Below are 17,460 nucleotides of genomic sequence, written 5' to 3' on the forward strand. Positions count from 1 at the left end.
CTGCGGGTTCGGAAGACACATCAGGCAAGAAGGATGGACGAAAGCAATGGTTCACAAAGAACGGAGATTGTCCTGTAGCATAATGTTTGGCATTGTTATAGGCAAATTCTGCCAATGGTAGTAGCGCCACCTATTCATCCTGAACAAAAGTAGTGAAACAATGGATGTATTGCTCTAATGTCTGGTTGGTCCTCTCGGTTTGTCCATTTGTCTGAGGGTGGTAAGCAAATGACATGGACAGCTCAATCTTTAATACTCGGCACAATGTTTTCCAGAAGCAGGAGGTAAACTGAACCCCCCTGTCTGAAACTATATTGGTAAGGGACCCCATGAAGCCTTTTCATATTTTTTATTGAAAACTTCTATGGTCTCTTTAGTTGTGGGAGTACTTCTGAGAGGCAAGAAATGGGCCATTTTCGACAGACGGTCGTCGACCACAAAATTAGCAGAACAACCCTCTGAATGAAGGAAGTTAAACTATGAAATCCATGGCGATCATTCTCCAAGGCCTGTCAGGAACTGGAAGTGGCCTAAGTAGGCCCCATAACTTTCTTCTGGCAGACTTGCTCTGGGAACAAACGGTACATGAGTTTACGTACTTCCTGCAACTTTTCTCCAGATCCGGCCACCAGAACGTACATTGCAGCAGGTCAACGGTCTTATAAACACCGAAGTGGCTTGCCAGAGGGTGGTCATGACATAACCCCAGAACTGACACTCGGATATCCTCTGGGACATTGATCTTGTTTCCAAACCACAGCAACCCATCCTTAGGTACCAGCGATATTCCTGGAAGGCAAGGAATATTCATGGAAGCTTGTTTAATATGAGCCATCTGGTTGGTCTGCAGAAGTAAGAAGTTACTCTCGGACAGAATGGTGTCAGGTACCGGAGTTTCCTTGGGGTCGTCAAACATGCAGCAAAGTGCGTCCGGTTTAACATTTTTTGATCCAGGTCGGTAAGTAATATGGAAAGAGATCCTTGAAAAGAATAGCGCCCATCGCGCCTGACGTGGTCTCAGCAGTTTGGCATATCTTAAGTACTCAAGATTCTTGTGGTCTGTGAAGATAAGAATAGGATGTGCTGCCCCTTCAAGTAGGTACATTCATTCCTCGAGTGCAGCCTTAATGGCCAAAAGTTCTCGATCGCCTACATCATAATTCCTCTCCGCCGGGGAAAGTTTGCGAGAGAAGAAAGCTAAGGGATGTATTAAGTCCTTAACATCCTGTCTTTGTGAAATAATGGCTCCCACCGCTACTTCCGATGCATCTACCTCAAGGAGATAAGGTAGAGTGGGATCCGGATGACTCAGGATGGGAGCAGTTGTAAAAAGTTTCTTCAGGGCTAAGAAGGCGGTCTGGGCTTCAGAGGACCAATGGAACCAAATATTCTGCTTTGTGAGTTGTGTAATGGGGGAAATGATGGTAGAGAACCCTTCAATAAACCTCCTATAAAAGTTTGCAAAACCCACAAAGCGTTATACCCCCTTCTTGTCTGATGGGGCCGGCCAATCCACGATGGCTGTGACCTTTTGGGGATCCATTTTAATTCCCTCAGTGGAGATTATCAAGCCTAAGAACTGGATGCTTCGTTGTTCAAATTCGCACTTCTCAGGCTTGGCGTAAAGTCCATGTTGGCAGAGGCAGCTGAGAACGTTTCTGACGTGTTCCCGATGCTGATCCAGGGACGCGGAAAAGATCAAAATGTCGTCCAAGTAGACAATTACAAAGATATCCAGCCAGTCTCTGAAGATATCATTTGCGAAGTGCTGGAGGGTAGCTGGAGCGTTGCAGAGACCGAAGGACATCACTAGGTATTCAAAGTGCCCAAACCTGGTGTGGAATGCAGTTTTCCACTCATCCCCTTCACGTATGCGAACCAAATTGTAGGCCCTGCGCAAGTCCAATTTGGTAAACAGGGAAGCAGATCTTAATCTCTGGAAGAGTTCTGGTACCAAAGGAAGAGGGTAGCGATTCTTAACAGTGATTTAATTCAGTTCCCGGTAGTCTACACAGGGACAAAGAGAATGATCCTTCTTCTCTACGAAAAAGATTCCTGCTCCCGCCAGGAAAGTGGAAGGAAGAATGAACCCTTTCTTAAGACTTTAGTCTACATATTCCTTCAAAACTTCCAACTCGCGTTCATATAAAGGGAAGATTCTCCCAAAGGGGATCTCGGCCCCTGGGACCAGTTCAATTGGACAATCATATGAACTATGAGGGGGAAGGGTCTCAGCCCCTCATTTACTGAAGATGTCCAAAAAACTGTGGTAGAGTTCCGGCACCACAGAGCGTAAGTCCGAATCAAAGTCCAAGCACAGCAAGGCACTGGAAGAGGCAGTTAAACAGAAGTTCAAGCAGTAGGAGGATGGAAACTTGATAACTCCTGAAGTCCAGTCAATTTGTGGATTGTGAGCCTGCAGCCAAGGTAACCCCAAGATGACTGGGAATAAAGGGGAAGTGATGGCATCCAGGCTTATCAGTTCCTTGTGGCCTGAAGAAGAGATCATGGGAAGTGGAGGGGTTTCTTAGGTCACAGGTCCAGATTTGATATGGGATCCATCTGCCAGGAAGATAGAAAGCCCTCGAGTCTTGGGTTGGAGAGGAACTTGCGTAGTTTTGCTGGGCAAGAACTCGCATAATGGCCGGCTTCGCCACAGTACAGGCAGAGGGTTGTTCAGACGTCGGCGATGCCTTTCTTCGGTTGTCAGGGAAGGCTGTATGACCCCAAGCTGCATAGGTTCTGGGACATCCGATGCAAGGCTGACAGGAGCAGGGCTGGCAGAAACGGAATGGGTGGAAGGGACATGTGACGGGGTAGGAAACCGCAGCATCCTCCAGACTGGACGAGGCTGCTGGAAGGATCTTTCTGCACGGCGTTCTCGGATCCGGCGATCAAATCTGGATGACTAGGGTAATCAAAGTCTCTAAGACAGAGTTGTATAAAGTACTCGAAACCCATACTTGAGTAAAAGTACAAAAAGTGACTTTAGTAGAAGTGGAAGTGCTCGATCAAAAAGTGACTTGAGTAGAAGTGGAAGTGCTCAATCAAAAAGTGACTTGAGTAGAAGTACTAAAGTATTCAAAATGTTTTGTACTTAAGTATTGCAAGTAGTCTTTTTACAAATTTTGCTACTCAAGTACTGAAAGTAAAAGTACCAGTAGTTTTGAAAAAAAAATTGCTACTCAAGTACTGAAAGTAAAAGTACAAGTACTGTGTTATGTAGTTATTAAAGAAAGAAGTCAAAAGTTTGAACATCATATTGTTTTTATTATTTCAAATGCAGCTTTTATTTATACATACAGTAGCATTTATTTTCATATGCGCTGATAATACACGTTTTGAGCTTCATGAAACCTGCCATCTACTATTCTGGCAGTGGTAATTTTTATAATAGTAACGAGTAACTATGCAGCACAAAAAAAAAAATATCGGAGTAGAAATATTGAAATCATCGAAAAAATGTAGTGAAGTAAAAGTGGAAGTAGGAGAAAAAAATTCTACTCTAGGAAAGTACAGATACCGCCTTTCGGTACTTAAGTACAGTAGTGAAGTAGTTCTACTTAGTTAATATACATCTCTGCTCTAGGATATCAGGAGTACTGATCCGAGCTAGCTCATCCTTCAGCCCCTCAGACAGGCCTAAACTGAACTGGTGGTGTAATGCAGCATCATTACTCCATCGCCTGAAGTCCGTGACGTATTCCTCCACTGCTCTTCGACCCTGCTGGAGCGCATTAAGAGCAGTTTCTGCAGTGGAGGTCCGCTGCAGGTCATCATAAAGCTGAGCCATGGCGCTGAAGAATGAAGACATAGAATCCAGGTGCAAACTCTGCTCTTCAAGAAGCCGGTGAGCCCAGGACTGAGGCTTGCCCTGGAGCAGGGAGATAATAAACCTCACTAGAGAAAATGTCCAGTGTTGCAGAGAAAAATACAACTCGCATGCGTTGCGAAACGCTCTGAACTTTCCTTGATCTCCCGAAAATCTTTCGGGTGTAGGGACCCGGGGTTCAGGTGGTAACATCACTACTGTGAAGCAGATGCTGCTGGTGCCATCGAGGATGGAGGTACTGAAGATACAGGAGGGTTCCCAGGGGTAGACATGGAACGCAACCGCTCCTCCAACTCTCCTCTCCATCCTGGAGAGACTTAACGGCTTGGGATAATGCTGCGAGATGCTGGATAATCTCATCCAAAGGAGAGGCCGCTCTTGCAGGCTCTGACATGGCTGTCTTGTAGTGTCAGGGAGCTGGTGGCAAGCCTGACATGCAGAGGGTGGCCTCACAGGATCCAGATGAAGGGACACAGACACGTCACCTTGGTGGAAGACACAGGCTAGCCTGAGGTGCAGAATCTTAAGTGCCAACCAGTTTTTACCAGAGCCTCAGATGGTGAGGATGGACTTTGCTGCGTGTATAGCACCAGGTCACAGTCCTCAGGGTCGCCCCACCAGGTTGGTTTTTGAGTCTAGATCCGATGACAGATAAACAGACAAGGGTAAGGCAGGAGGATGGTCACAGGACAAGCCGAGGTCAGGGTGGGTAGCAGACAAGCGAGGTAAGAGACAAGCCGGGAGGTCAATCAGGAATGCAGCAGGTTTCAGGATCAGGAGGTACAGGAGACGCTGCAGGCAAGACAGCAAAGTCTGAGTGTGCTTGCTACCCTTAAATAGGCCATTTGGGTGGCAACTGCAATAGCTATTGCATATGTGCGTGCACACATTGGCACGTGGCCGCGGAAACAGGCGATCGCACGTGCGGAATGGCGAATGCTTGTTCCCCGCTAAATTGGCAGATAGGCATTCGCGCATGTGCACTGGTGAGCGCCCGTTCGCGCTAAACGGACAGATAGGCGTTCGCACTCCAGTGCGCCTCTGCAGTGCCGTAGAGGAATGCCTAGTGTGCTCCTGACAATCACACTTGACACACAGGCCCTTTATACCACTACAGTCCTCTGGTCAAACCTTTTCACAACTCTCACAAATCTATTGACACCCCAAGCAAAAAAAAAAAAAAACAGAACGTTAACAATCCACCGAAAATATATAATCATAAAAATAGCTTCCATTATTTCTGCAACAAGTGGAATAGAGGATTTATTTGGGTCAGACTGCGTAACATTAACAATATTCTGGCTTACATTCATTATATCTCACCATCATCAACAGCATAAGACTCCTCCAGCCAGCAGAGATCAGACACCAACTGCTACTTGCCAAGGAGGGCGGAAGAAGTAAGAACAAACAGTCTAACCCGTGGCCACTTGATCTGCCCTGCATTGATTTCTTGTCTCTCCGGTCGGGGGTCCACTGGACTGTATCCAAGTCACAGGCACCAGCTGTTACTTTTGGTTAGGGAGTCTTCAAACAAGACCTTCAAGATGACAGTCCAAATTGATTAAAGAAAAGGTGCATTTATTCACTGCAGTGGAGAGACACAATACACAGCAGCTCCAATACATGTTGGCTGAGAAAAATAGGGAAGTATCTCTGGCTAACAGAGATTAAGCTAACTAATTTATAGTATTGAATATGCATAAGACATAGGCGTGTTCTAGTTTATAATTTAGGCGTGATCGCACAATCCATCCAATCAGTGGCCATATCTTCTGAATGGCAAGTAATAGTTAAATGGGCATTACCATCATGTGACTGACACAAAAAGGGAACTAACAGCAGTGCCCCATGACAGTTAATGGTTCAAACTGGTTCTGACCACAAATTTCTATTCTTTGATCAAACAGGAAGGTAGGTAGTTGGTTTTCATCAGGCGGAGAGTGTCATCACAGGTTCAGACTTTTGTTTTCTACAGTTAATAAAAATGTGTACGTTAGTTCTTACAATGAACTGACTGTAATAAGCAGAAGTAACAATATATACAGTATATGGTACATAGAGCACACATTTATCATACCCTCATATATATTTACTCAAGGCACACTACTCGGGCGCTTAGTGCCTCCTGGGCCTTCTGGCGTCAGGCATCAGTGACGCAGGTTTGCAAGGCAGCCACCTGGTCACAAGGTTCTTAAAAGTCTATGCTTCCTTTGGCCGCAAGGTTTTACAGGCTTCTGTTTAGAAGACCTGGTCTTCTTTGAGGGTGTATTGTTTTTTTCAGGTGGGCTCCAGTTGTTTTGGTTGAGCTCCTGTTTACCTGGTTGGCTATGGTTTAGCCTTGGGAATTTTTTTTCCCGCTGTTCCCACCCCTCATGTTTAACATGGCTTTGGGACGTCCTAATGGTTAAGAGCAGGGATCCTCAAACTACGGCCCTCCAGCTGTTGCGGAACTACACATCCCATGAGGCATTGTAAAACTCTGACATTCACAGACATGACTAGGCATGATGGGAATTGTAGTTCCTGAACAACTGGAGGGCCATAGTTTGAAGACCCCTGGTTAAGAGGATCAGGAGCTATGTCCATCTGTGAACGAAAGAGAAAATGGGATTTTTGACTTACCGTAAAATCCATTTCTCTGATGTTCATTGACACACACAGCACCCACCCCTCTGTGGAGTTGTAATTCTTCTGACACTGCTTGTAACAAAACTGAGTACTTATAGCAGAGAGGGGTATACCCCCTGGAACTGCCCATAGGCGAAGCCAGGCTTTTTTTTTTCTGCCTAGTGTCCTACTCCTGTAGGGGGCTGTATAACGCAATGGTTAAGATCAGGAGCTGTGTCCATCACTGAACATCAGAGAAATGGATTTTACGGTAAGTCAAAAATCCTATTTCTCTTACGTCCTCCGACAGTCGCCGCCCACTCATACAGTCTTTACCAATGGGTATTGACTTTCTCTCCGCAGGAGTAGCTAGGCATAAGACTTGTTAAAAACAAAAGCATTTAACATAGACACACCCATGGGGGCTGTCCCACTGGTCAATACCCCCCTGCAGTAAGTCATACCACTTCAGTTTGTCTTCTGCCTGGCGTTAGGAGTAGATAGGCTTCCCTGTGCTGGGGCTACAGTCTCAGCCTTCTAATCTTTTTCTTATGATTTTTATTAGCAAGAATGTCATTTTTTTCTTTGCTTTACTAGCTGTTTATTTTGTCAGCTTTAGCTTAGTCGGATCTTCCGCCATCAAGCGTTCAGCCATGTGTTCGCCCTGGCACTAAGAACCAGTGTTAATTTTGGCAGCAAATTTCAATTTAGTTTTAGTCTTAGTCTTAGGACTAAAATGGCATTTTAATTTTAGTCCCATTTAATCTTCTGCAAGTGTTTTAGTTTTAGTCGTATTTAGTCAACTAAAACTCCAGTACATTTTAGTCGACTAAAACGTCCTACATTTTAGTCGACTATAACTCATTTTAGTCATCTATAATCGAATGGGTGTAGTTCAATTGTAATTTGTAATGCATTATTTAAGCATTTCTCTACAATTTCCAAACTCATTATATACTACTGCTGGTCCTGGAGTGAAAAATCGAATATGTTATTATTTATGGTATTAAGCTTTGAGCACGCACCAGTGTTAATTTTGGCAGCAAATTTCGATTTAGTTTTAGTTATAGTCTTTTGACTAAAATGCCATTTTAGTTTTAGTTGTATTTTAGTCATCTGAATTGTTTTAGTTTTAGTCGACTAAAATTGTGTTAATTTAGTCGACGAAAACGTTTTAGTCGGTTTTAGTCGACGAAATTAACACTGCTAAGAACGACCCATCCCTGTTCGCAGCAGGGATGCAGCCTGTGAGGTGACTACCTCACTGGACACTTCTGCGGTTCAATGCTGCAGTGTCCTGCGTTTTGGCTGACGGCATTCCCTGCCATCTGAGGGCAGCGGCTTTCCGTTACTGAGAGGCACCCCACACCATCCGGTACAGGTAAGTACTATCTGTGTGGGACCTCTGTCTGGGGTGGCAGTCCTGTGTGCTGTGTGTCCCCTCATGTCTGTGCGTTTGTGGGGCTCCCTGAGGTGATCCCTGCGCGGTCCTTTTTTATTTGCATTGCTGGCGCTGTGTGTGTGAGGGGGCCCCTCTCCTATGTCACTTCGGTGTTTGGAGGTGCAGACTGTGTGTGCGGCGACCGCTGCGGGGTGAAAACCGCGCGGTCCGCCATTTTAGGTGTGGGCAGCATGTCTGGCTTCACTGTAGGCTTTGTTACACAGCTTCTATGTAGTGTTTTTGGCGCCATCCGGGGGGCCATCTTGTTTGTTGGCGAACGATCGTTCGGTGCACATTTCGGCGGCCATCTTGCCGAAGCCTCCCATTCCTTCCTATGGGCAGCCATTTTCCCTTAGCCTGCAGCATATTATTCAGCCTCTGGCGACCTCACTTCCTTTTCCTCTGGAGCCGCGATCGGTGGTAACACTCTGTGGGGCTCTGCAGACTGTCCTTTCCATATTTCCTCTGTTTTATCCCTTCTGGCTCAGTTTTGTCCCTGTAGGGGGTCTGTGTACACAGTCTATTTAGCGGTGGGCTGCGCGGTCCGCAGCGCTCTTAAAGGGAAAGTACTTTGTAACTTGTGTTTTCTGCAATGGAATCTCAGGACAGCAAATTCCCCTCAGCCTTGGTGGGGGACCCCAGTTCTGCTGAACTCCCCATTCTACCTTATTTGGCCGCTGTGGTGGCGACTTTAGTGTCCAAAATGGAGGTGCTGATGGCTGAACGGGCTGCTAGAAAAAGGCCTAGGATATCTTTCTCTTCTGATTCAGATGGTGATGTGGCTGCTGTGGGTGGCGTGACCTTTTCAGGGTCTCGCTCTTCTCAGGACCCGCTGGGGTCTGAGGGGGAGGTGGAAGGGGTTGATGATCTCCCCCGGGGTTGCCTGAAGAACGCGCAGCTATGGATGCGTTGATTTCTTCTTCTAAAGAAACACTACATTTGGAGGATGAGCCCAATCCTCCGGGCATTGTGTCCTCTTTTGGTACACATAGGTCCTGCAAGTTGGCGCAGGTTTTTTCCCTGCCCTGCTGAGTTTCATCACACAGTGAATAAACAATGGCGCAGTTTGAAACGCCCATTAACGGTGCCAAAACGGTTTCAACTGCTTTGCGCCTTCTACGGATTTGTGCTGGTGTGTGACTCCCCAGATGGATCACAGTGGCCGTGTTAAACAAGGCTACTTTGGTTCCCACTGAAGATACCCCGGTGTTCCGGGATCCTACGGACAGGAGGTTGGAGTCTCTTGCCCGCCATGCCTACATGGTGGCGGGTTCCATGCTCAAACCTATTTTCGCTTCTGTCATGGTGGCTCAGGCAGTGGCGGATTGGACTAAGGTGCTTAGACACACTCTCGCGCCTGATTCTGCCCCACCTGCTACGCTGGACATGGTGGACCAAATTCATCAAGGGGTCATGTATTTGTGCGAAGCGGCCTTGAATGGGGCCCATTTGGCTGCACGCCTGTCTAGTGTCGCGGTGCTTAACCGTCGACTGATCTGGTTGAAGAGCTGGTCGGCTGACCAGACGTCACGGAAAACGGTGGCTGATTTTCCTTATGCAGGGTCTCGCCTTTTTGGCGAGGCCTTGGATACTTTGAAAGAAGTCACTGGGGGCAAGAGCACTCTGCTGCCCCAGAATCCAAAGAACAAGCCTTTTCGCGGTAAGCGGGGTCCCGCCTTTAGACCCAATCAAGGGTCCTTTCGTGAAAAAAAAACAAGGGCAAACCCTTCAAGGGCCAAGGTGGCCAGAAAAAGCCCGGGGCGGGCAAGCAAAAATCCGGCCACGCCGGTGCGGCGGCTCAATCCGACTCTGCCTGAAGGGACGCCCTCATCCGTTTCTGGGGTGGGGGGACGTTTGCGCGGTTTCCTCCAACCTTGGCTGCTCCGAATTCTGGACAGGTGGGTTCAGGAAATCATTCGATCGGGATACAAGATCGAATTCCTTTCGCGGCCGGCGGACAGATTCTTTCCCTCAAATCTTCTTTTGACCCCAGGGCGGTTACAGGACCTGCATCAAGCGGTGCAGGACCTTCTTGCCCAGGGGGGGATTGTCCCGGTGCCTCATCAGGACAGGTTTCGGGGGTTTTTTACTCGAATCTGTTCACTGTGCCCAGAAAGGAGGGCAAAGTACGTCCGATCCTGGACTTGAAAGCTCTGAACCGCTCTGTGCGTGTTCGATAGTTTCGCATGGAATCAGCCATAGCGGAGGACCACTATCAGTTCGTAGCGTTACCTTTCGGTCTCGCTTCGGCTCCAAGGGTCTCTACCTAAGTGTTGGCGTCTGTTCTGGGCCTGTTGCAGGCACAGGGCATTGGGGTCTTGGGATATCTGGACGATCTCCTGTTAAGATCGAGTGCCAGTCAGGGCCTGTTGCGCGATCTGTCGACTACGGTACAGACGCTCCAGGAGTTCGGTTGGACCATCAACGTTCAGAAGTCGACTTTGTCTCCTTCGGTTCGTCTTCCCTATTTGGGAATGGTTCTGGACTCTGCTCAAGCGAAGGTGTTTCTGCCGGAGGACAAGCTCCGGACCTTACAGAACGAGATCAGGTCCCTCAGGGACAATTAAGTCTCGTCACTCAGGACCTGTATGCGGTCCCTGGGGTTGGTGTCAGCCTTCGAGGCGATACCATTTGCTCAGTTTCACACGCGGTCTCTCCAAGCGGAGATCCTGGCCAGGTGGGACAGATGGCCTCAGTCCTTGGATCTGAGTGTTTCGTTGAGTCGCCAAACCAGAATGGATCTTCTGTGGTGGCTTCAGTCCCCGGCTGTATCGGAAGGAAAATCCTTCCGTCCGTTACTGTGGACAGTGATTACCACGGATGCCAGCCTGTCGGGCTGGGGTGGAGTCCTGAGCAACCTGTCTGCCCAGTGCACTTCTTCGGGGGAGGAATCCTCCCTTCCGCTCAACATATTGGAATTGAGAGCGATCAACTGTGTCTCTTCCAGTGGACGGATCGACTTCTGGGCCGTCCTGTTCGGGTACAGATGGACAATGCTACCGCGGTGGCTTACATCATCCACCTAGGGGGCACCAGGAGTGCCCAGGCGGCCCGGGAGGTAACCGACATTCTGTCTTGGGCCGAGCCTCATGTCCCGGCGATTTCGGCAGTTCACATTCCGGGTGTGGAGAATTGGCAGGCCGATTATCTGAGCCGCCAGACCCTGGACCAGGGGGAATGGTCCCTACACCCGGAGGTCTTCCAAATGCTGTGTGCGAAGTGGGGATCCCCGGCTGTGGATCTGTTCGCGTCTCGGCTAAACAACAAGGTGGCAAGGTTTGTGGCAAGAACACGTGATCCTCTGGTGGACGCCTCGGATGCGCTGGTGGCCCCTTGGCATCAGTATCGTCGGATGTATGCCTTTCCTCCGATTCAGTTGTTACCCAGTTTCCTTCGCAGATTGGCTTCGGAACCAATGTGGGTGATTCTGGTGGCGCCGGACTGGCCACGCCGGTCCTGGTTCGCGGACATCGTTCACCTGGCCGTCGAGCCTCCTTGGCGGCTGCCGATGCGGGAAGATCTGCTGTCTCAGGAACCGATCTTCCATCCTGCTTTACAGTCGCTGCCTTTAACGGCATGGCTGTTGAAAGCCAGGTCCTGAGAGACAGGGGTCTCTCCTCAGAGGTCATTCCTACTTTGATCAAGGCTAGGAAAGCCTCATCTAGTAAGATTTATTACCGTACTTGGAAAGCTTATTTTGCCTGGTGTGAGTCCAGGGGTTTCTCTACTCGCTCATACTCGGTGGCGAGAGTGTTGGCTTTCCTCCAGTCTGGTGTGGACCAGCGACTTGCACTGGCCACGATCAAGGGCCAGGTATCTGCACTGGCTGTTCTTTTTCAACGCCCTGTGGCGTCTCATTCTTTAATTCGCACCTTCATTCAAGGTGTGCGTCATTTGGCCCCTCCCCGGAGGGCGCCTTTACCTCCATGGGACTTGAACTTGGTTCTGTCCGTGTTACAGCGTTCTCCCTTTGAAAACATCCGGGAGATATCGTTGCCTCTGCTGTCTAAGAAGGTTGCCTTTCTAGTGGCGATCACGTCGGCTCGCAGGGTGTCGGAGTTGGCGACGTTGTCTTGCCGCTCTCCTTATTTGGTGGTTCATAAGGATAAGGTGGTCTTGCGACCTAACCCGTCTTTTCTCCCTAAGGTGGTGTCTGATTTTCACCTGAATGAGGACATTGTTTTGCCTTCGCTTTGTGCGAAGCCTAAGCATCCTAAGGAGGTTGCATTGCATTCCTTGGCTGTTGTCAGGGCGATCAGGGTTTACCTGTCGTCCACTGAATCCTTTCGAAAATCGGATTCTCTCTTTGTCCTTCCTGAGAGACCTCGGAAGGGCATGGCTGCGTCTGCGGCAACCATGGCCAAATGGATCAAACAGACAATTGTTCAGGCCTATGCTTTGAAGGAACGGGTTCCACCCTTCCCTGTTAGGGCGCACTCTACTAGATCGATGAATACGTCCTGGGCCTTCCGGCATCAGGCTTCGGTGGCCCAGGTGTGCAAGGCTGCGACTTGGTCGTCAGTGCACACTTTTTCCAAATTCGATAAGATTGATGTTCTGGCATCAGCTGATGCCTCCTTTGGCCGCAAAGTTCTCTGTGCGGCAGTCCCTTAGGGCAGTGGTCCTCAACTCCTGTCCTCAGGGCCTACTAACAGGCCAGATTTTAGGTATTACCTTAGGGAGATGCAGACTAGAATTCTGCAATCTCTGAGCAGCAAATGAGATCACCTGTGATGTAATTTAGTTATCTTGCAAACCTGGCCTGTTAGTGGGCCCTGAGGACCAGAGTTGAGGACCACTGCCTTAGGGGACCCTGTTTTTTTGTGGGTCCTTGGCTGTTGGGGTTGTTTATCCCCAGGGTTATTTGCTTTCCTGGGTAGTTGCTCCTGTTGAGCCTTTTTTCTGTTGCCCAGAGGGTTCTCTTACTGTGCGTGTAAGGTTCCTTTCTCTGATGTGGGTACTGCGTTGCCTTTTTATACGGTTGCGTCTCCCACCCCTCATGTCTACACTGCTTTGGGACATCCCATTGGTGAAGACTGTATGAGTGGGCGGCGACTGTTGGAGGACGTAAGAGAAAACTGAATTTTTGTAAAATCTTACCGTAAAATTCCTTTCTCTGAGTCCTCCGACAGTCGCCGCCCCTCTTTTGGGGTTTTTCTTGTACACTTACTGCTATGCTACCAAACTGAAGTGGGATGGCTTACTGCAGGGGGGTATTGACCAGTGGGACAGCCCCCATGGGTGTGTCTATGTTAAATGCTTTTGTTTTTAACAAGTCTTATGCCTAGCTACTCCTGCGGAGAGGAAGTCAATACCTATTGGTGAAGACTGTATGAGTGGGCGGCGACTGTCTGAGGACTCGGAGAAAGGAACTTTTATTCCTATTACAAGAAATGTAAACATCCCTTGTAATAGAAATAGGCATGAAATGTCCTCTTTATTATGAGATCTGGGATCAAAAAGACCTCCGATCTCACATTTACACTTAAAAGCAAAAAAAAAATTTATTTTACTATTGCTTAACCACTTTCCTACCAAAGACGTACCCGTACATCCTTGGGTTTCAGTGGTTATACCTGGATGATTTCTCCACCTACAGGCATCATCCAGGTACTGTTATTTTCAGCTGGTGATTCTGTAGAAGGCAGAAGTGATTTGAGTGGCCTCCACTCGGGTCCCATCACGGAGGCCGGGAGCAATGCAGCATGGGACAGAGAGAGAGGAACTGACAGCCTTCCCACTCTCTGTAACCCTGGAAACTGGGAGCGACGAGTATTCGTCACGTCTTGTTCCGCCCCTAATTTTTTTATTGTATAAAATAAATTAAAAAAAACAATTTAAAGCACCACCGTTTGACCGTGCTTACGCGCAAATGCGAATGCATACATTACTCCCACACGCATATGTAAACGGTGATCGCACCACACGTGAAGTATTATCTGAAAGTCAGAGCGAGAGCAATAATTCTAGCACCAGACCTCCTGTGCCACTCTAAACTGGTAAACTGTAAAGGCGTTTAAAGCGTCGCCTATAGAGAATTGTAAGCACCGTAGTTTGCTGCCATTCCACAGGTAGACACATTTTTAAAGCGTGACATGTTAGGTATCTATTTACTCGACGTAACCTCATCTTTCACATTATACAAAAAAATTGGGCTCACTTTACAATTTTTTTTTTTTTTTTTTTCATGAATGTTTTTTTTTTCCAAGTAAGGGCTCTTTCACACGGGCGATCCGATCAGATCCGCCTGTCAGTTTTTTAGGCGGATCTGATCGGATCCTCCATGCAGCTCTATGGGGCAGAGGATGTCAACGGAGACACCTCCGCTGACACCCGCTGCCATCCGTGTCCGATCCTGTCCGTGAAATCTGGACGGATGGAAACCCTATTTTTCCATCCGTTCAGTGATCGGATCGGAAAGGATGAGAGCGGACAGGCGGTCCGCTCTCATCCGATCCCCCATAGAGGGCAGCGGGGGCTGAGACACCTCCCTCTCCGCTCTGCAAGAGGAGACGGAGCTGTCATCCGCCGGCTCAGAGGGGATCGCGGATCGATCCCTGCTGAGCAACACGGATCCGCCTACGGAGGCGGACCGTGTGAAAGAGCCCTAAATTGCATTTGAAAAACAGCTGTGCAAATACCGCGTGACATAAAAAATTGCAACACACCATTTTATTCTATAGGGTCTCTGCTAAAAAAATATATATAATGTTTAGGGGTTCTAAGTAATTTTCTAGCAAAATAAATTTGATTTTTACATGTAGGAGTGAAGTTTCAAGATAGGCTTGGAAAGGAGGTGGTTAAAAAAAAAAAAGGGCCCTTTAAGGCCGGTAGGCGGAAGTGACGTCTGACATCTTGTCCTCACTCGACTTCCTGCCCATCACTAGATCAGGTCAGCAGGGGGGAGAGCACTTCTCCCATTGCCCATAAAAGTGACCCCTGTGGCAAATTCGCCGCCGGGACCATTTTTATCACATTCCGGAACGCCAGGTGTATAAGAAAAAAAAAAATGGCTACTGCCATAGCCCTGGTATTTAACGTCAAAATACCGATGTATATACATGGTAGGCAGTCCAGAAGTGGGTAAGCACATTTACATGCATTTAGGCACTGTCAAGGTTTTTTCTGCCCAAAAGCTCCTCTCCTGAATGCATAAGGTTTGTTTGTTTTTTCAGCCTCAAAACACTTTTCTTCTTATATGCCTGTAAATGCCAATGTGTTCATGGCCGCAGAGGCTTACATATAAGTGTGTTTACACGTTGTAAAAAAAAAAAAAAAAGATGTAGAACACCTATATAAGCAGTGTTTTTAAGCTCTGTGTGCATGATGCCTTAATAATTAAGCAAAATAAAACAAATGTTGTTTGCACAAGTATTTGATTTTATAAGGATTTAAGACTTGAGGTAAAAATAGAAACAAGTTTTTATAAAAGTATTAGGTTAGCAACACACATATATATATATATATATATATATATATATATATATATATATATATATATATATATATATTAATATTGTATATGATATTTGTCACATAGTAACTTACATTTTTCTATGAACCGACTGATGATATATAGGATGAACAACGATTTCTCAGGTTAGTCGATGAAGCCTTATCTCGGCAACAAGAATTTAAAAATCATCTGATTCATAAACAGTCAGATGTCTCTCAAGCTCAGAAACTGGTTGAAGAAACACGAAAGAAGCTGATAAATATTAGCAGGTAACTGTGAAACACTTCATGAAAGGTATATTGATTTGTAAAAATGTTCAGAACTAAGATTGGCGGACTCCCTTTTACATGTTTCTTAGTCTAGTATTACTGCTGAAAAAGCCCTATTAAACGCATAGTATTAAATTACTCAAACTTCAATTTACTCACAACTGAAAGAATGAGAGTGGTTATTCCACATGCTTTATATCGAGGACTCCATAGGGAGTATCATTCTGAGTGAGAAAGTCTGACGGCAAATAGCTTACATTGTCCTCTCTTTGGAAAACTCAAAATTCTCTGGAAATCATGTGTCATGTTTAGGTTTTATATAAATAGCAAATAAAATATATAAAACATCAGGTAAAAATATTAAAATCTACCCACGACTGGAAGACCAACAACTGTGAGAATAACTGTGCTGTAGCCCTAGTTAGTTTGTGTATGTCGTCTTATAGATTGTGTTTTCTTGTTTTCTAATGGATGGCCTACCATTTTCTAAAAGCTGTCACGGCCTCAACAGATAATTAGTCATGTACAGAGGGTTCATTGGCAGTAGATGAAATTTCACCACCTTTATCATAGCTGCTTCTTGTACATATGTTACTTAAACTACAAAATCATACACAGCACAGCAGTACACTTCTCAGTGAATCGCAAGAAAAAGTAGGACCCCTTCACACCTTTTGTGAATGTGTTGGAGTACAAAGTAGGTAATGTAACCAGGTTTGGTTTCAGACTAGTAGAGATATATAGGTGGTATGGCGCTCATAGGTAATGCAGAGGAATATACAATAACAATACAGTAAGGAGTGGTATGTCTTAACCCATTCCATACCGCGCCATGTAAAATGACGGCGGCATGATTCCTTTCTCGATCCGGGCCGCCGTCATATGACGTCGGCCCGTTCTAGCTGGCAGTGCGCGCCCCCGGCGGCGCGCAGCGCCGCGATCAGGGATGGGGCTCGTCCCTCGGACATAGCCCATCCCTGATCAAGGTAAACAGCCAATAGAATTTGGCTGTTTACCACGTGATCGGCTGTGTCAATCACAGCCGATCACATGAGCGGCTCAAGCGCGAGCCGCTCGTTCTCTCTGCAATGCGCGCCCCCGGGGGCGCGCAGAGCAGCGATCGGGGACGAGGCTCGTCCCTCGGACAGAGCCAATCCCCGATCTTGGTAAAGAGCCAATGATATTGGCTCTTTACCACGTGACCGGCTGTGTCCAATCACAGCCGGTCACAAATGTCAACAAAGATGAGGGTAACTCACTGTTACCAGGCTCTTCTCCTCACACACCGATCCAGTGTGAGGAGATCAGCAAACAGTGAGTTACCAGTGAGAGTACCATTACTATTACTGTGCCCTGATTGCCTGATTGCCCCCATCAAATAAAGAGGACCTGCCCATCTGAGTACCTGTCACCTGCCCATCTGAGTACCTGTCACCTACCCATCAGCGTACCTGAGTACCTTTTCCCTGCCCATCAGGGTACCCGAGTACCTGTCTCCTACCCATCAGGGTACCCGAGTACCTGTCTCCTACCCATCAGGGTACCCGAGTACCTGTCACCTACCCATCAGCATACCCGAGTACCTTCCACCTACCCATCAGAGTACCCGAGTACCTTCCACATACCCATCAGAGTACCCGAGTACCTTCCAACTGCTCATCAGAGTACCTGACGCCTGAAGTACCCGCCTGCTCATCAGTACCCATCAGTACCTATCAGTATCAGTACTGATCATCAGTACCCATCAGTAACACCTATCAGAATCAGTACTACTCATCAGTACCTATCACCTGCCTGTCACCTGCCTATTGGAGTACCCGAGTACCTGCCACCTGCTCATCAGTACCTGTCA

General features: G+C 47.3%; 1 protein-coding gene across 1 annotated transcript in view; it reads left to right on the forward strand.

The window, feature by feature from the left end:
* The window catches only part of SMC1B (structural maintenance of chromosomes 1B), a 512,286-nt gene that overhangs the window by 324,754 nt on the left and 170,072 nt on the right, over positions 1 to 17,460 (forward strand). Inside the window, exon 17 of the mRNA XM_082255760.1 lies at positions 15,463 to 15,608. Within this exon, the coding sequence (XP_082111886.1) occupies positions 15,463 to 15,608 (146 nt within the window). The remainder of the gene's footprint in view (positions 1 to 15,462; positions 15,609 to 17,460) is intronic.

This window comes from Pelophylax lessonae (genome assembly GCF_965119305.1).
Source record: "Pelophylax lessonae genome assembly, chromosome: 4".
Classification (NCBI taxonomy): Eukaryota; Metazoa; Chordata; class Amphibia; order Anura; family Ranidae; genus Pelophylax; species Pelophylax lessonae.